At 49.8% G+C, this 18887-nt stretch overlaps 6 protein-coding genes across 6 annotated transcripts; 4 read left to right on the top strand and 2 right to left on the bottom strand.

Annotated features, from left to right (window-relative positions):
- Window positions 1-28: 28 nt before the first annotated feature.
- Window positions 29-2164, bottom strand: N7503_006601 (putative 5'-nucleotidase; the record flags this gene model as incomplete). The annotated part of the gene is made up of 4 exons (XM_057066148.1): window positions 29-1508; window positions 1556-1749; window positions 1809-2019; window positions 2067-2164. 4 exons carry the CDS (start codon window positions 2162-2164, stop codon window positions 29-31), a joined length of 1983 nt encoding a protein of 660 aa, XP_056919829.1.
- Window positions 2165-4612: 2448 nt separating this feature from the next.
- On the bottom strand, window positions 4613-7230 carry N7503_006600 (glycoside hydrolase family 92 protein; the record flags this gene model as incomplete). The annotated part of the gene is made up of 6 exons (XM_057066147.1): window positions 4613-5195; window positions 5242-5925; window positions 5975-6804; window positions 6853-6962; window positions 7012-7044; window positions 7092-7230. The coding sequence occupies 6 exons, from the start codon at window positions 7228-7230 to the stop codon at window positions 4613-4615; spliced, it is 2379 nt and encodes a 792-aa protein (XP_056919828.1).
- A 1252-nt stretch (window positions 7231-8482) lies between these two features.
- N7503_006599 (Zn(II)2Cys6 transcription factor domain-containing protein) lies at window positions 8483-10749 on the top strand (the record flags this gene model as incomplete). Its single annotated transcript, XM_057066146.1, has 5 exons — window positions 8483-8539; window positions 8586-8747; window positions 8795-9252; window positions 9301-9771; window positions 9822-10749. The coding sequence occupies 5 exons, from the start codon at window positions 8483-8485 to the stop codon at window positions 10747-10749; spliced, it is 2076 nt and encodes a 691-aa protein (XP_056919827.1).
- Window positions 10750-11656: 907 nt separating this feature from the next.
- Window positions 11657-13616, top strand: N7503_006598 (putative MFS transporter; the record flags this gene model as incomplete). Its single annotated transcript, XM_057066145.1, has 7 exons — window positions 11657-11680; window positions 11740-11750; window positions 11796-11937; window positions 11990-12180; window positions 12233-12386; window positions 12454-13248; window positions 13302-13616. The coding sequence occupies 7 exons, from the start codon at window positions 11657-11659 to the stop codon at window positions 13614-13616; spliced, it is 1632 nt and encodes a 543-aa protein (XP_056919826.1).
- Window positions 13617-13971: 355 nt separating this feature from the next.
- Window positions 13972-15386, top strand: N7503_006597 (uncharacterized protein; the record flags this gene model as incomplete). Its single annotated transcript, XM_057066144.1, has 4 exons — window positions 13972-14293; window positions 14349-14779; window positions 14828-14997; window positions 15043-15386. The coding sequence occupies 4 exons, from the start codon at window positions 13972-13974 to the stop codon at window positions 15356-15358; spliced, it is 1239 nt and encodes a 412-aa protein (XP_056919825.1). The 3' UTR covers window positions 15359-15386.
- A 615-nt stretch (window positions 15387-16001) lies between these two features.
- N7503_006596 (uncharacterized protein) lies at window positions 16002-17763 on the top strand (the record flags this gene model as incomplete). Its single annotated transcript, XM_057066143.1, has 3 exons — window positions 16002-16100; window positions 16147-16632; window positions 16681-17763. The coding sequence occupies 3 exons, from the start codon at window positions 16002-16004 to the stop codon at window positions 17761-17763; spliced, it is 1668 nt and encodes a 555-aa protein (XP_056919824.1).
- Between the last annotated feature and the right edge of the window lie 1124 nt (window positions 17764-18887).

Raw genomic sequence — 18887 nt, 5'->3', positions numbered from 1 at the left:
ATGACTATGATGTATCTATTGATGTAGTCTATGGAACCTCTACAATGCGACCGTCCACCTTAGGCGAGATACCAGATGTCCATGCAGGCGCTTCGCTATCACTTTCAGTAAGTGACGAGCGCACGCCAACGTGACGCGTCCATCGGCCAATCACCCACCGAGCCAATCTTAGCCGACGTTCTTCATCAGCCGAAGAAAGGGCTCGAAGTGTGACATAGTTGGTATCCGGGGAAGGAAGGACATCGGGATCCTCGTCCGAATCAGAGTCCATAGCATCGCTATTCGTTCCACCAGATTTGGCAGTGTGCTGCTCCACTTCCTGTGGAAAACGCCCGTAATAATAGGCCTCTCGACCCGTTCTCGAAAGGGGTGGTCGGGTCAAAGGGTTCCTGGGCGCCTTTGCTGATACTGGCGACGCAGAAGAAGAGGGAGGCTTCACCCAGCCCTCACGGTGGAGGTCGGTATGAACAGAGCCCCAGTGCCGTTTCAGACTGGCACTCCAGCGGGTCCATTTGCTGATGACCTTCAGACTCAGGAAGTACTGACGTAGGATTGTGCTGATAAGAACCCCATTCTCCTCACAGACTAGCTCCTCAGCTTCTCCGTTCTCTGATTGAACTAGCAATGATGAAAACCCGTCCTTTCCACGGGCCATGTATCCACGTGTCGCTACGGTATACTTAAGCTCGGGATCAATAGGCTGGCCCCCGATCCGAGCAAATGTAACGCGCGACATCGGCGGGGCTGATCGATCGAAGCCATAGGCTAAGCCACTTACCTGGCAAAAGCGACCTTCCAGTGCAGGAAGCTCGCTGACTCCGTTTTCGAGCGCATCGATCAAGGCCTGGCCGCTAACTCGTAAAAGGACCACAGGATCTTCAAAGGGAAAACAGTTCAGCACATCTTTCAAGCGTAGTATGCCCGGTGGATAGATCTGGTCGCCGCGAATAGTGCCACCCGCCATCATTGCACAGTCAGCTGAATGATATGAACGCATAAGGTCGCAGACGAAGTTTCCAATGTTGCTTTCATGCTGCCTAACTGTAGAAAACCGGGCATCCAGCGGGGTAACTGTATACCCTATCGGCTTCTCTACCTTAGCCTTGAGACTTGCTGTTAGGCGATCAACCATGGCATTCGTTCCTGGGGCCTCGGGGATAGACCGCACGACATCTCGCCTTGTGATATTGAATTTCCAACCAGGGGCACCATTGGATTTTCGGAAAGCTTCGATATAGCTCATTTGCTTAAAATCGGTACCAGAACGCAACACATGGATACCATTGATCACAGCATGTGAGTAGTAATGATCGTGACCACCGAGGATGATATCAACCAACCCTGCAGGTAAATTGGTGGCGAGTTTGTTATCATTCGGTTCACGCTGGTGGGAAACAATGACGATAATCTCGGCTCCTTCTTCACGGAGTTGCGGTGCTAAATCTTTGGCTGTCTGGGTCGCTGATTTGTAGATTAGGTTGGGAGGTAGAGAGTTGATAGTTCCTAGCCTAGAAAGAGTTAACATCAGTGGGGTTTGAGGGTAAGTAATCAATACCATTCTCTTTCGCCAAGGCCTATCACCCCAATTTTGATTCCATTTGACGATTTAAGCATGCACGTCGCCCCACAATTGGCAATCGGAACACCCTCACCAAGAGCAGGGTCAAGCACGTTGGCTAGAAGCCAAGGGAAGTGACAAGCCGATGCCAGGTGTCGGAGCTGAACTACTCCAAAGTCAAGGTCGTGATTCTGGCAGTGTCAGCAATTTCCAGCTCAGAATCGAACCGGACCCAATGGCTCAAACATACTCCCACGCAAGCGACGTCAATTCCAATGTTATTCAGAAAAGGTACCATATGCCTGCCCTTGGTGACGGAGCTCTCCAGACTAGGGTTGAATGCATCACCCGAGAAAAAGGTGAGGATATCAGGCTGGCCTGCAAATTGTACGTCGTCCCGATAGTAGTTCATAAGGGATTGGAAACGGGCGACACCACCAATTGGTTCCGCCGACCCCGATCTAAACGATTTAGCACAACTCGGGGGTCTAAGTCAATGGTTCCGTACTCAACATGATAGACATCATTGAAGTGAATCAAACGTAAATCGGGACTGCGGTCCGTCTCAGGGACGGATGCATAGGTGATCGAAAGTCCGGATTGCATGATGTTGAAGATAGAGTAAAAGAAAGCCGAGCGATGAGGGGTGATATGTTCCCAGGTACGGAAGTAGCAGGAAGGTGGGGTAGTAATCTAGGGACAATGATTGGTTGAAATTGAGCTCGCTATGTACAATAGAATCAAACCGGCGCCATGCAAAAGAGGTATCCTTGAATTAAAATGAAAAGGTCGTAGATCATAGCTTCTGTTCCGCCAACGTCCATCGTCGTCTCGATGCCGACTCCCGATCCTCCAGGGACGGGGCACTGCCCCATAGACCTCGCTGGGAGAGCGTTCGCTTAGGCAACTCTTTAGTCCAGCCCGTTCGATCCACAGGCGTGTCAGGAAGAGGCGAGTCGTGACTGACGGGTCGCTGGTCCCCGAAATTGGGCACGAAATCCTCCGCGTCCTCGTCAATCTCGATAGGCGAGGCGATGGCGCCCCAGAGTCCAGAGACTCGAGGAAATTCCGAGGTCGATGGACGGGAAGCAAGAGCCCATCCACGAGGGCTCATCGCGGCCCCTGATATGGGACCAAGCGGGAATGATCCATGGAGGGGCTGGGGCCGGGAGCCGAGGCGATTGCGGAACGGTTGTGGTGCTGGCTGGGGAGCAGAGAGGGATGTGAGGGAGGTCAGCTGGGAGGGATTGTTTCCTGGCCGTAGGTGGTCAGTGGATGCCACTAGCTGTAGAGTATAGTCGTGCGAGATTGGTCGATCGGTCGGGTCAAATGACTTAGTCGACCGGTCGGAGTCAGGAGTGTTTATTGGCAAGCGGTTTCGTGGCACAGCCAGCGTCACCGAGGCAGTGCCAATATCCAATAGAACGGGGTGACCAGCCAATGAGTTGATCAAGGCATTGCAACCCGCACCGTGAGTAACGATGATGATCACGGTCTGGGCAGAGCGATCCTGACGCGATGCATCATTAGTCGTCGCCCTGGATCGAGCACGCGATTCCGGCTTTTGGTACCACTCCATCATCTGTTGAAAGCTGTCACTAACGCGCTCTTGCATGGAGCTCCATTCCTCCCCATACTCCCCCACCCGTGCCCCAAAAGGGCGTACGCATACTATCCCACTGGTAGTCGATCTTGGTACAAGCGTCGCGCGCGTGGGAGACATAACCCGGGGGGATGCGATCTGCAGGAGAAACCGCGTAGCTAGGGGTGGGGGCCACGTAAGAGGCATTGGACTTGGCTGGGCGGTTGATATCCAGGCGGCCCAGAGCGGGACCCTGCGGCACGTCAAAAGTACTCGCGCGTTGGCGAGCAATTCCTGCCGTCGATATCGGTCCTTGTGGAGCGCTGTCATCCTCGTTCGGGGACGCGGGATGACTTTGGCTCCCCCAGCCACCCGGAAAGTGGCCTGACAATGCCCTGGTCCCTTCCCGTGCCGAAGAAAGGATTTCGCCCCGACGCAGCAGTTCTGCCTTGGCCAAAGCGACCATCCGATCCGAGCCTGGCGGGGGTGTGATCTGGTCAAAGTAGTCTGGAGATAGCCATTCCCCTAAAGACGCGTCGACGCGCACCAAGGGCCGTAGATCAGGGCTCACGGCGTCCACAGGGGGGTCCTCGGGGTCTTCCGTGCTTGGGCGTGACTGGCTCAGACCTGCGCTGATGGCAATGGAGGTCTGGAGACATCGGAGGTAGGGGGAGGTATGGATTATCACGTTGTACCGGTTGTCAGTGTCCGAGGCCGGGGATGGATGCGGACTGGTCGGGACATCCGCAGATTCGTCAGGCGTAGTCCCTATAAACTCAGATGTTTGCAAGAGACTCGCGATGCGAACCCCCAAGGCCCGAGCCTGGATCCAGCCACCATAGCAGAGAGGAGGGTCGTAAGGAGTTGGGGAGGTCAAATGCCAGTCTTTGTCGGCAGCGTCGAGACGCGCGCCATGTCTTGACAAGGTCAGTGCTGAAGCGATCAGATAGTGCGGGGAACGAACCTGACAATAAAGACAATGGGCGCCGCCATGCCTGTGGTCCTAGTGGGGTTGCAAGGTTCCAGAATGACCTTATAGTGAATAGAGGCTATGTAAGAGTAGCAACGGCTAACTCTGGGTGAGAAAGCCCAGGTGAGGGCATTTTACCTGAGAAAGAAAGAAAAACTAGCATGTGGGGTATTGAAGCACGCCGGGTGGTCTAATTCTTATCACATGCTAGATTACATACTCCGGTTAAAAGGTTTTTACGGGAAATATGGTTATCCACCACTTATGTAGTGGTATGATGTTCGAATAGATCTGGTTAATTCCTGCTCTTCATCTGGATGCCGTGTTATTGTTCACAGCCGAACTTTACAGTAAGATGTGATTGAGATAGGTGGGGTAGCCACGTAAGAACCCCTTCCTCGTGGTCTTTGCAAATTCCAAACGGCGCTTGGAAGCTTCAAGCAATACCATACATTATTAAGCTCAGTGAAGCCATACATGAGTATGTCAGGGAGTGAAAGTCCTAATTGTGGTAATCTGACAGACTAGGGGGCAGGTCTTCAATGCTTGTTCCCCACTTACTCTCTATCGCGCCCAGCTCCAGTTCAAGAACTCCACCTTCCGTAAAGAAGTCATGAGTAACCCAATTCTTCGTCCAGGGTTTCCCATTCCATGTCACACTCTGAATGTAGATGGACTCATAATTAGAGTCAAAGTTCATGCTCCGGATTGTCGCAACCTTGCCAGTGATGCCATTTGTAACGTTGACCTCCCTGAAGTATGGCGGAGTGATAAGATAAACATCCTGACCTGGAACCGGCCAAAGGCCCATCATGCTTAAGACAACGAAGGATCCCATGGCTCCACTATCATCATTACCGGCAATGCCTTCAACGGTAGTGTTGAACTGAGATGGGATGTAGGAGTGACTGTACTTGGCAGACAGCGCTGGACGTCCAGAGTAGTGGAACTGGAAGACAGTAAGGAAGGACTGCTCATCGCCCACGTACAGAAGTCCAGACTCATGGAAGAATTGTAGTCGAGAGGTAAAACTTTCCATTCCGCCGAGACTCTGAACTAATGCTCCCATGTCGTGCGGAGCATAGCTGTAAACAATTAGTGACGGTAAAATCAATGGGGAATAGCACATACAAAGTATACAGCCAAGCGCTTCCCTCGTACGTCTCATGGCCAGTAGGGTTCAGGTAGCACGACGTAAAGTTCAGAAGAGGGCTGCAAAAGATGGGATTCTGGTAGCCCCAAGTACCGTTGGTATAGCGAGGCTGCAGGAAGCCAGTGAAGCCAGTATCGACTCCATTAATGCTGGACTTCTGGTCTGCTTTGAAAACATTGTCCCAATTTCCAGAACGCGCGACGTATTTATCGTGGTCGGCTGAATGCCCCAATCCTTTGGCCATCTCAGCGATGCAAAAGTCGTTGTATGCGTACTCAACTGTTCGCGATACGCTGCGAGTATGCGTGCCCACTCCATAGGGATCATAATCGTCGAATGGAATGTATCCGAGGCTCTTCCAGCTCTGTAAGCCACCGCGTCCCTCCACATTCCAGTTTTTAGGCTCAACTTCGGCATCTTTCACAACAGCTTCATAGGCGGTTTCCCAGTCGATTCCAGGAACCTTCTTCAGATAGGCGTCCGCCAAGACGACATCTGCATTAGAGCCTCCCTGGGTAAAGCCCTTGCACAGGGACATGCGACAGTCAGGGAGATAGCCTTCGTGTCGATAGATGTCCACAAGACTGCGCATCATAAGGGACTGCGAAACGGGATCGACCATGGTCAAGAGTGGGTGAATGCTGCGATAAGAGTCCCAAATGCTGATTTACTTAGCATGATCACTCCTCTTGCAAGCGTGAGTTGACTCACCAGTAATAACTGTCATAGTATGGCTCATCGCTCTTCCAGAGAGGGTTTTCACCTGTGTAGTCCTGGGGACTGATGAAGGCCCGGTAAGCTCCGCTCCAGAAGACCGTCTGTAGATCTTTCGAAACTCCCTCTGCATCGATGGAGACAACATTCAACTTCTTTCTCCAAGCATCTTCAGCTACTGCCACCGTCCCATCAAAGTCGAAGTCGGGCTGTTCCTTCTCGGCGTTTTCACATGCTTGGTTGACACTAATGAAGCTTACACCAACACGCGCCAAAATGGTGTTGTTTTGGGGAGCGTGGAACCTGGCAAACGTACCCCCTGATAGAGTATCCGGGGTATTTGTGCCGTCAGCTAGCATTGAAACAAATTCTTGGCTGAAGTTCGCGCGGTTTTTAGTCCAGACACCCGTGTCACGGAGATTCGCGCCTTTGAAATCAACGCAGAAATGCAAATCATAGCTTCCAATGCCGAAGCTGGGACTAAAGGTGCCATTTCCGCTTAGCCGTCCGGTTGATCTGTCCACAACTGCCGTTCCATTGGTTCGAGACTGTGGGAGATCCATCAAATCCACTAGAATCACAGGGCTCGATGTGTTGGAAGATTGTTCAAATGTGAATCTATACAAAGCCGACCGGTTGGTGGTCGTCATTTCTGCATATACTCCATTCTCTAATGAGATACCAAAGTACCCGGGCCGAGCCATAGGAGACTTATCATTTTCCAGCCAGGCCACCGCTCTGTCAGATTGTTGCCAGACACATTGGTTGATATCATCATGCGGACAGGCAGGCTGGGCAAATATGGGGAAATTTCCCAAAGACGGCGACTGCGAATATCAGCTCCCATCTATCTTTTGGTGGACTTTGGAACATACACCACCTGTGCCAGAGTCGTGCATATGTGAGAAACCAGTGACAGTCGTGTCGTCGTATGCAAAGCCAGCCTGGTTCTCTCCTACCGTATCGGCAACAGCTTTGGCCATACCTGCTCATTATTAGCTCTGCTACCGGCCGTTTCGCATTTATCGACTTACCAAATGGCAGTGTTGCGCCTGCAAAGACGTGGCCTGCATTTGTCAACTCATGATCCACGCTGATTTCTCGTCAGTCATACCTCCATTCGCGGTTCCAATAAAGGGATCGACATAATCCAATACATCGAAGCTATCAGTGACATCTTGCGAAGCTATAGCAGCTGAGGCATAAAAAACCGCAGTAATAACACTGAGCACGTCCGCGCGTGGGCGGGACATTCGCGATAGCATGGTGAACCCGGTTGTAAACATCAACAATCAACCTGCGGATTTTGCGCCTTATAACTTCATCCGAAACAAAATCCACGATGTGCGGGCCAATCTCCCTTATCTACTAAGTGGCCTGCCGCGGGGAAGCATTCCACAAATCGATCGGCACGCTGATGCCCCATATTAGGGAATAACATATTCAACCGAAATCTGGGTTAGACCGTAGGACTGAGGGCATGTCGCATCGGGAATTTGCACCAGTCAGGCTTGACATCGGTATAATTGATAGGCAAACTGGTTGATTGCTTCCAGAAACCAGCATAACGAGGCGGTTGTGACCGCATGATTGACGTAGAATATACTGAAAGAAGAATGAGTTGGTTCCACAATATCCCCGGGTTCCTGGCGGAGTGCCGATCCTTGTTGACTTGGGCAGGATTGGCGAATCGACCGACAACTCCATGCGGGGAAAGGCAAAGGAATGTAACCTTTGTACGTTACTTTGCGGTGAATATTCATTGATGAGGGGAACAAACAATCTGTTGTCGTACCGCTCTAAGATTCCAAGGTTGACAGAAGACCAATAGAGAATTCAGGACTAGATGTATCCAAAACTTGCAAGATTCAATACAATCAGGAGGTCATGTGTATTTGGTTCAAACTGTTGTCACTTGCATCGTTCCTTTTCTATTTCAAATCTTCAAATGTTTGTCTGGCGAGGTCATTATATATATAACGAGTGCCTGGGCACCCAACACCCGTGGACCTTTATTGACGAATGGGACACTTCTGTCATCTAAACCTTGTCCCGAGGTCTACTTGGCCAGTCATTCAAATCTTAAATAAAGGACAATTCTGATATTTACTTCCATCTCGACATTAAATGACCGGGCAGGGCTCGATTTCTGAATAACAGATTAAAATTCCAGGATATCACGCCAGATAGGTGAAAAGCGATTTCCAAGGTTGAATCTAAGTTGTCTCACTTTCCGCTAGAGATCTCCCAATGGTAGCTATATTCGTGATGAGAAGCCATCCAAGTCAGTATTTGAGCTCGGCCGAGCCGAGCTATTGCCGACGTTTATCCGAGTTTCATGATCCCTTGAGCCACGGTTATCTTTCCGTTTGTTACGTCAATCGGTCCTGGAAGATCAGTGGAACTCTAACTCCTGGAACCCTTGGCATCTGTGTCCTCGGAGATATTGATCTTTTGCACCCAGGAGTTGCATGCGTATCCCGTGAAAATTTCGCATTGCCAAACATGCCTGGGGTTCCTTCTAACAAGGCGTGTGAGCGGTGTAAAAAGAGACATCTGAAGGTTCGTGGCATCGAAAATTCCGACAACGGTCAACTGATTATCACAGTGTGATGAGGCTCGTCCACATTGCCAGCGCTGCACCGCGGCCGGTGTGGAGTGCCCCGGCTATGTTCAGACACGCAAATTCATCGATCAAGGAGCTACGGTAAGACGCCGATATGCTCCTTATCAGGAGGTTCACCCCGCACACGCCACGGATTCCGGTAGAGTATGTCAAATTCTTCCATTCACGAGAGCAAGGCTCATGAATTCCAGGCCCCAGAACATGCTCCATCAGCTCATATTCAAAATCTGCCTGAAGCGCCGGATCAAATACCAGGCATCTCAAAAGAGGGAAATATCACCTTTATGGAAGAAGCAAGATTAAATACGGCAGATCCAAATCAACCCAGTGCGACCGCACCGGCTTTGCATCCCATTGTATCTGGAGCTCCATTATCAAGGTTGAACTCATCCGGGAGGGAAAGCGGGCCTTCGAGCAATGCTCACAACTCAATCTCACCAAATTTCACCATGGAACTGAATCCTCCCCACGGAAATGCGTATAACGCAGATCCAATAACAGCTGATTACCGGCGAGTATCCTCTTCAGAGACGCCTTCTCAGCGAAGCGAAAAGGAGGAGTTCCAAGACATCTTTTCCGAATTCATGACCGGGACCGAGCACGAGATTGCTTTCCTCACGCGTCATTATGCAGAGATCATAGGTCCATGGTATGCATGTCGTTCCTCTGCTCCTCTTCTCTTATTGATCCCATCTAGGCTTGACCTGTCCGACTCTGGAAGATTCTTCTCTGTCTATGTTCCCATTAGAGCCATCAACTGTCCGTCCCTTAAATACGCCATCGCTTCCTTAGCAGCAAAACAGCTGGGTCGAGTCAAAGGCGCCAAATCATCTGCAGGAAATGGCATGTTCACAAGGCCTGCTACTACTGAGGTATACCCAAATGCTGCTCAGGTTGACTGGTTCCTGAAGGCTGCCAACTATTATTATATGGCAGCATCTGACTTGAACAATGCGTGTTCTGGTGGCTATACCGCGGTCTCCAGCTCGGCTGTACTGGAGTCACCAATCAGCACGGTCGGTCGCTGGCTGAATTCCCGTGCAACAAAAGAGTTGGCACAAACCTGCTGCGACGGGAGCCTCTTGCGGAAAGCCGAGGAGATGCTCGCGACTGTCACACTTTTAACAGTATATCGGCTTCTAGATTCAATTGGGGACGAGTGGCACAAGTAGGCTCCAGTCTGCTCGAACTTCTGATCAGAATACTGACCTGATGCAGGCATCTTTCGGGTATCCGCCCGTTGTTTGAGTCTTTCCTGAGTCTGAACTTGACAAGTTCAACCTTTTTCTCGCACGGGATCCGTGCTTCTTTTTGGAACTTCGCTCGGCAGGACTACCTGGGGTCTTATTTCACAAGATCCGCCACCCATTTTCCCCCTACCAGTCTGCCCCTGTGGCGTGCAGCTGGAATTTCAATTGATGACCAACATAAATTTCAAATGGGGTCCATACATTTGAACCAAGAGGATCAGGCAGCGAACGGTCTATCATGGCTCGTCTCGAAGGTCGTTAACTTTCTGGCTCAGTCAAAGGAGTCGCAGATTGCCCAGTGGACTGGATCCCCACCGTCCACTTCGCCTGGTGGAAATCAAGAAACATCACCAGGGCCCGACCAACAACTGTATCCCGACACAAATACCTGGCTAGATCTCTCTTTCGAGTTCCAGGTTTGGTTTGAGGGAGTCCCGGAGACCTTTCGTCCTTGTGTACGGATCGAGAATCCGAGAGACCTGACCAAAATGCCCGACGGTCCTCAGCTGCCCTTCCCCGAAGTCTTTTATAGTTTCTCGACCTGTGCAGCTGCGATGCAGCACTATCATTTCGGGCGGATTGCCCTGTTGTTGAATCGACCAACGGACGTAGTCAGTGCGCCGAGCACGGCGTTTGATCGCTTGCAAGGGTATCGGGACCTGACAAAAGAAGTGGAATATCGAAGTCGAGAGGTGTTTGGTATTGCTCTAGGGCGACCGAAAGGAGAGGTTCGTGTATATATGACCCCCTTGTTGCTTGCTGTGGGGCAGTGCTTGGAGAGCGCAGACGAGCACCGAATCATCGTGGACCTCTTGAGTGGTGTAGAGACGGATCTTGGCTGGGCAACTGAATCTGTGGTTCAAAAGCTCCAAGCTTCGTGGAATCGAGGAGCTTGATGAGTGCAACGTAAGCTCAGCGAGAATTTGGGCGACGTGGTGGTGGCCTTCGTGCAGCTGTGGTATGGGTTGGATGGCTTTTTTAGAGCGGAATCCCTCCGTGCTGCTAAGCCTAATAGCCACCCAAGTCCTGTTTTACCTCGGAAAGGTTGGACTTTTTCTGGCAGCCTCAGACCAGTGATCATAATAATTATGATAATATATGAATCGGCTTTGGTGATCGCGGATATCCCCAAAATGGCCCTGACCAGTACAACAATAACACCAATTAAGCTTTAAATTCGTGATACCGAGCATTTGGTGTATTGGCGATCACTATATATAGGCAAGTACTATCTCATTTCAACCTGCCGTAAAGCGATATCAAGCCCTTGCGGCCAAATGCCGTGCGGAATTGCCGAACTTTGGCAATGGTAGGCGACTTAACCAAAAATAGCAAATGATGTTCTCGTAAATCGCGTCTCTCCCACTGTGCGGGGAGAATCCGGGGTCAAAGTGGGCCTGGGGAAACAATTAGAGTCTAATAGTTCCGTCCACAACCTACCATGTGTCGGGATTCTTCCTTATGATGGCTACAAGACCGCCATCAAACTCTATCTTTCGAAATTGGCCACCTCAATGGTTATTTCGATTTATCTCAACAAGGAATGTAAGCAACGCCACCAGCGAGGCTTGGTCTTATGTTCCCCCTCTTCCCCCTATTCGGTACAGGTTGATCTATTAGCTCGGTAACTCTTAGGTGTCTCAATTCCGCACTCTAGTCTTGAGTAGCTTGTTTGCGTAGAGACTTAAAAGTAGCTGCGCGCCCTATAGATGATATCCCAAACCTGTTGGATACCGACTATCGGAGTCTACAGTATATACCCCAGGAGCCCATTTCCCCACCTATACGGCTGATTTGCCCATAATGGAGATGAACTATGATGAAGGGGTGAGTCTTTTCCCAAAACTCGTTTGTCAGAGGATGCGACTAATCTTGTTGTTGTCTAGGTCCTCCACCAGTTCGTATGCCCAATCGACTGTAATCATCGCTAAAATTCTCTTAGAATCGAAGAGGAGCTGGGGACAACCATATTGCCCGGCACTGAGATTATGGCTGATGTTGGCTCCCACCATTTCGTCAAAGCTTCATCCAAGTCCAGCCGTGTCTTGGTCCCGCAGCCGTCACAAGATCCTCACGATCCTTTGGTATGCTATTCTCAGCCGTAACTAACACCTTGCATTCCTGATCATTTGATAGAATTGGAGCCGGTTCTGGAAAGCCCTGACTATGTTCACGGCCACGTTGACGACTTTTAGCCAAGGGTTTGGGCCACTAGCCCTTGCTCCTATGATGCCCCAGATGGAAGAGACCTTCAACAGGAGCTTATCGGACATCGTGCAATTTACTGGAGTCTGCATCCTGGTATTGGGTTTCAGCAACTTTCTTTGGTACAATTGAATTCCACATCAGTATCGGTGCCATTGTTGACTGATGTCATAGGATTCCGCTTTCTACATCCTTCGGCCGACGCCCTGTTCTTATTTTATCGACTTTGATATGTCTAGCCAGTAATATCTGGCGTGCTGTGGCACCTAGTTATGGGAGTTATATGGGTGCTTGTGTTCTAAATGGTGTAGGCGCTGGTCCTGCGGAGGTGAGACCTAAGACCCCATTACTCCTGCTGAACCCATGGGCTGATTGATCGCTTTACACAATGATAGACTCTCCAACCGCAAATTATAGCAGATATTCTCTTCCTTCATGAGCGTGGAGCCTATAATACGCTATACTTTACCTTCTATTTTGGCTCCTTGATGATCGGTCCGATAGTCGCGGGGGCTATGGCAGACCACATTGGCTGGCGTAGCTTTTTCTGGCTAAATGTTGGCTTGTTAGGCTTGTCGCTGATCCTACTCGTCTTTTGCTTTCCGGAAACCAAGTGGCACCGTGCTCACCCGAACGAAGTTGCTCATGTGGAGCGAACCCCAAGTAGGGACGAGTCCGAGCCCGAGAAGCCACTTGGTACTATGAAAGAGGATGTCCAGATGGAAGAGCATACATCGGAATCCTACTTGCACAAAGGATCTCCTTGCAAGAAGCAATTCCAAATCTGGCAGCTGGAGGGAGTAAATTGGAAGGATATTCTCATCAGTTTCTGGCTCCCGTGGAAGCTATTAGCATTCCCGATTGTCGAGCTATCCGCCTTCGTTGTGTCCTGGTCGGCCAGTTGCTTCTTGACTTTGAACCTCACCCAGAGTCAGGCATTTGCTGAGCCTCCTTACAATTTCAGCAGTCAAACAATTGGCTTCTTCAACTTTGCAATACTCGTTGGGGCTTTCATCGGCCTGGTTACTAACGGCCCTTTTTCGGACTGGATCTCGATGAGGGCCACTCGCAAGAACAAGGGAATTCGAGAACCCGAGATGCGACTTCCGGCAATGGTAATTTATGTGGTCATCATGGTCATTGGGAATTTTGTAGTGGCTTTTGGATACGAGTACAAATGGGATTGGCGGGTAAGTTGTACTGGGTCCTTTAATCTGCAATTTGCAGTCTAACATCGTTATAGGCAATTGTCATCATTGGGTACACTGCCGCTGGAATACAGGTTGCTGCCCTGCCAGCCATCGTCAGCACGTATGCTGTCGATAGCTACAAGCCCGTTGCCGGCTCTATATTCGTCGCTATTACGGTCAATAAGAATCTGTGGGGCTATGGTTTCAGCAAGTTCATCACCCCATGGATTACAGAGAGTGGTTTTGTGAAGCCGATTATGTTGAACATGAGCTTGTGTACTCTGTGGTGTCTCTTTGCTATTCCATTCTACCTCTATGGGAAGAAGTTCCGGGGACGGACAGCCCAGTCTTGGATCCACAAGATGTAGCATCTAGGTAGTACCAATATGCTATTTATCTTGAAAAGGTACCTCTGAGACTAGTTGGAATGTTAGAATACATTCCAAAATCCGTGGGTTACAATGACAAGGTCTTTTGTAGCCAACATTTGTAGCTAACACTAGAGTCTAGAAATTACAGTCGCGTGCACACAGGAGAATGTCATAAGTTCAAAGCATACAGCACATCCATGAATTACTCAAACTTGTGGCGTGGTTGTGTTGATGTGACTACCTCGGTCGGCAGTCATCTCCAGGTGGGGTAAGATGTTTGCGGCGTCACTTATCAACGCAGATCATTACCCCCTCTCACCTACATTCCCAGAACATCAACTCGGCATTCAAAATGACTGAATCATCCATATTGCCGTCTGCCAAAGCAATTGCATTTGGCCCTATTATCATTCAGCCCCCACTTACTCGTTATGGAAGTGGGCCGGGACTGTTTATCCTCCGCCCGGCAGCCTTTGTGGATTGTCAGGGGCAAAATCAAACTCTGGACCCTGAGCCACTTCAGAAGTGGGCTGAAGAGGGATTCTCAGTGGCACAGGTAACGCTTGACGTACAGAATAGCAATACCGAGGCTATAGCTAGCTTGGTCTCTCAAGCCCGACAACATTTACTCGATCTTCAAGAGTGCACCTCTGATACCAGTTTTGGGTTGATAGGTGTGCTAAATATGTTGTATCCGACCCTTTGTACCTAGATTGACCTTCAGCGCAGTATATGGATCTAAGCTGGACTATACCACCCTTTCGGATGACGTTTTGCGCACTTTCATCGACACTTTCGAGGGACTCGAGGCCGTGATTTGTTTCGACTCGTGGGAGGTTACTGGCAGTATAAGATCTCTCTTGCATGCACCCACCGCTCAAAGTGATAAACTTGCCAAAAGTGACCAGCAGACGGCTTATCTCTATCCGGATATTGTCTCCTCCGGCTTCATCATCCCTGGTCATCCAGATTTCAAGATATCGACAGCCGGGGTTGTCCATACGAGGAGCCTTGCATTCCTCAAGAAGACCCTTGGGGGGCCTACCTTTGATCTTGAAAAGATCTGGGATGAGCACACTTACTATGAATTCAGCGATCGCTCTGTTGAAAAGACCATGGCCACCATGGTGCAGGAACCCTACGTGAATCATGTTCCTACGGTGCGTTATATCTCGATATTCAGATTGAACGAAGTTAATCAGTGTTAGATGACCGGTGGCCTTGGTCGGGCTCGTCTGAGCCACTTCTACCTCCACCATTTCATTTTTAATAACCCGGACGATACAGCGATTGAACTGATCAGCCGCACGATTGGTACCGATCGCATCGTTGATGAATTCATCTTTTCCCTTACCCATGTGAAACCGGTTGACTGGCTGTAAGTTACCTCCAAGCCAACATTTGAATTCTCTAACGTTTCCAGGGTACCTGGCATTCCACCGACCGGAAAGTCACTCCGCATTCCCTTCACCTCGGTGGTAAACATCCGCGGCGACAGGCTCTATCATGAGCACATTGCATGGGACCAGGCGACCGTGCTTGTTCAGCTTGGCCTGCTGCCCGAGTATTTACCCTTCCCGTATGACCTGCCCGACGGCTCAGTCCCGGCTCCGGGGAAGCGGTTCGAATACCGAGTTCCGGCTGCCGGGGTTGAGACTGCCAACAAGCTGCAGGGTGGTCATGACATCGCCTCGAACGAAATGATTGGTTTTAAGATTCGAGAGGTTGATGATCGGTGATTCTATTGGAGAAATACGCATTTAGGTACCATAGCGGCGATCGGCTTTGGGGTGCTCAGGTTGGTGTAGCACCTTTATCGCTGCGTCATCTTGCAGGTGTTGCGCAACTGTACTGTAGAGGACTACATAGAGCCAATCCCAGAACTCGTAGACGCTAAGTAGTTCGTGGATATGCTTTCTTTGTTCAGCCTCATAGAGCCAATCATAGCTCAGGAATGCAGCTATTGTGGATCACTGTCTGTGCGTACCTACTATATTTGCAGCTCATGCACATGAGCCATTATTTGGAAGCCTCCAAAGCCTGGAAATGATCAAGATGGATGAGCCTATTTATAAGTAAAAGTTCGTGATGTGGATCTCCCTGCATGGCTGCAACCTTGGCACGCTCGGTGTCATCGTCGCTATTTACTACTTTGCGGTCAACGCCGCATGCAGGATAGGAAAGATTTCACCGCTCATTCCATCTACTACTTAATCCTCTCCAAGGTACTGCATTTTGGCTTTTAATAAATTACAGGAAATAGTGACTTTGCCATTTTCCAAGGTTCTTGTTTGGTGTCGTTTCTAATCCCTAGGACCGGGAGCGATTCTCCGCAACTTCATATAGAAGGGCATTTGAATTCCTACTACGACTTGTGTCAAGATGGTGGCAGTATGCCTTATCTTCGCCCTCGTGGCATTTTGCTCGGCATCGAGTCTACCGATCGTAGACCTCTCGTATGAGCTACATCAGGCCATCTCTGTCAGCATTCCTCACATTCTTCCTGACATAGCTAATAAGGTTTCAGAGCACCCCAGAATTTTACAATTTTAGCAACATCCGCTATGCCGCCCCACCAGTGGGGGACCTGCGATTTCGCGCTCCTGCACTGCCGGCACAGAATCGGTCTCAGATCCAGAATGGCTCCGGCGCCCGAGTGTGTCCCCAGGCCAAACCCATCTGGTCCTCGGATATCATGCCAGAGTTCCTTCTGAGTGTATTGGAGGGAACGCCATTCAACCAGTCCACAAATATTTCTTCTTACCCGTATGAACCGCCGAAGTCCGACTCGGATGTCACCGAAGATTGTCTGTTCTTGGATGTGATTGTTCCAAAGAAGATCTTTGATCGGTCGCATGGCAATCGCTCAGTGTCGAGTTTGGCTCCGGTCATGGTCTGGATCAATGGGGGAGGGTACACTGAAGGCGATAAAGTTTGGGAAGATCCCTCGGGATTGATCAATCGGAGCACGGTTGTTGGTGATGGGGTTGTGTATGTTGCGATCAATTATCGCGTAAGTCTGGGAGAGACCGCAATCTGGAAACTTTACTGACACCGTTAGCTGGGTGCATTTGGTTGGCTAGGAGGTGACACTCTCATTGCAGATGGAACTGCCAATGTAGGACTTCATGATCAACGCTTTGCTTTGGAATGGGTATACAAGAACATTCACCTATTTGGTGGAGATCACCAGCGAGTTACCCTCATTGGGGAGTCGGCTGGTGCAGGCTCCATTATGCATCAAATCACGGCATATGGTGGCACGGGTGGGCCGTCGCGATTCCAACAAGCAATCTTGCAGAGTCCAGCCTGGGTTCCCATGCCCGATAAAAAGCAGCCCGAGCAGACTTTGCAAAACTTCCTCCAACTTTTGAATGTCAGCACACTCGATGAAGCGCGGCAGCTTCCGTCAAGTCAATTGATTGCAGCCAACGCTTACCAGGTCGCGACCCAGTCCAAGTGGGGAGAATTCACTTACACCCCCGTCGTGGATGGCACTTTCGTGCCAGCGCTGCCGGGGCAGCTGCTCATGGACGGGAAGTTCGACCATAACCTGACCGTCATGAGTGGACACAACACGGAAGAGGGACTCGAGTTCACTCCACCGGCAAGCATATCGAGCAGCGCGGTTCCAACGTATTTGAAGGCATATTTCCCTTTCATTACGCAAGACGTCATCGACTACGTGACTCAGGAGCTATACCCGCCCGTATATAACGGTACCTACGGCTATACAAGCCCAATCGAGCGCTACGCATTCCTGATCTCGGAATCCATCTTCGAATGCAACACCGAATATCTCAATTGGGCCTTTGAAAACCAGACTTTTGCTTACGAGTTCAGCGTCCCACCTTCACTCCACGGCCAGGACACCCTGTACACTTTTTACAACCCTGGAAAGTCCGGCCTTGATGGTGGGTTATCGGGACTCCAGGTCCAAAACGTCACTGTCGCTTTCGCCATGCAGGACTACTTCACTAGCTTTGCTCAGTTTGGTGCCCCCAAGTCTCCTGTGGGGCCGGTGTTTTCGCGATATGGACCGCAGAATAAGCTCCTGGATATTGGCAACAACACCATTCGACCGGTCCGCGATTCATCTGATAATTTCCGCTGTCGTTACTGGCAGACTGCACCGTATTATTGATAAGTTGCCGCCTAGATGCGGCTGTACTGTACATATAGTGGGCCATTGTGGCTGCAGCTGATCTACTAGACTCTTCAATGCTACCTTAATTTAATTTGAGACCTGTGGCTGAGGGAATGAAACTTGCATTGTGATCCGGGTATCGGACAAGGCTGCCCATGAATCGCGAACGCTACCACATGTAGTGTTAGGTTTGCCGATCGTTCTGACAGAAAAAAGAAAATTATTAATTGATGAGACGAGTCATGCTCATTGGGCAGAATTTTGCAAACTCGGCAATCGTACGTTTAGTGTCAATTATCGCGCGGGCAGGGATGTTGGATCCACCCGATGCCAAGAATAGAATCGAACCGATGGATCTTCTTTCAAGCACTGGATATAGTACCACCACACGTGGACTTCATACAACTTGGAGAGCGATACTGTACATTTCCTCATATTTCCGCAGGCCGACACAGTACAATCGTGCCAAGCCTTGTACTCTGCATCAATTCTCCGTAGGTCTAAAAAAACATAAGGTCATACATCACAGAAGGGGTAATCATCGACAATTGTGAGACACGGACCCTGAATGCGGTCGCCGCCGTGGAGTGGAACCCGCTTTGTCTAAGATGTAAAACTAGTCCTTTGTGATTGATTTTTCTGTAGCGGCTGTACCAATCTTGTATTTTTTTTTTTATTTAGTTTAATTTATTTATTTTTTCTGCTTCCATTTCAAAGAAGACGTGATAGAATTGAAGGTTATCAAATATCCTATTCAATTGTACTGGGCTGGGCATTGAATGGCCCCCAATATCCTGCCAATCAGAATCGGTGCAGATCGCATGCCTTGCAAAAGAAATAAATTACCAGACCCCTTGGCGCCCCTATCCTTAAAATACACCAATAAAATCACGTTGACCTCGGGATTAAAAGCTTAGGATTCACTAGCTGGGTAATGCTGCGGTATTAAACGGTATTAGGCATAAGAATAGCATTTCAAAATCAATTACGGTTTCGCCGAAGTCTGGTGGCAGGCATCCATATTTACTTATGTATTACCACATTTCCGCCCGTAAACCTAGATTGGTTCTAGTCTCTGGGGTCGACTTTAAGAGCCTTGTTCTCGCTTTCCAAAACCCCTC

Source organism: Penicillium pulvis, assembly GCF_028828015.1.
Source record: "Penicillium pulvis strain IBT 33274 chromosome Unknown contig_5_segment0_segment0, whole genome shotgun sequence".
Taxonomy (NCBI): domain Eukaryota; kingdom Fungi; phylum Ascomycota; class Eurotiomycetes; order Eurotiales; family Aspergillaceae; genus Penicillium; species Penicillium pulvis.
Note: the sequence above shows the minus strand (reverse complement) of the source record. Positions and strands in the feature narration are given on the sequence as shown.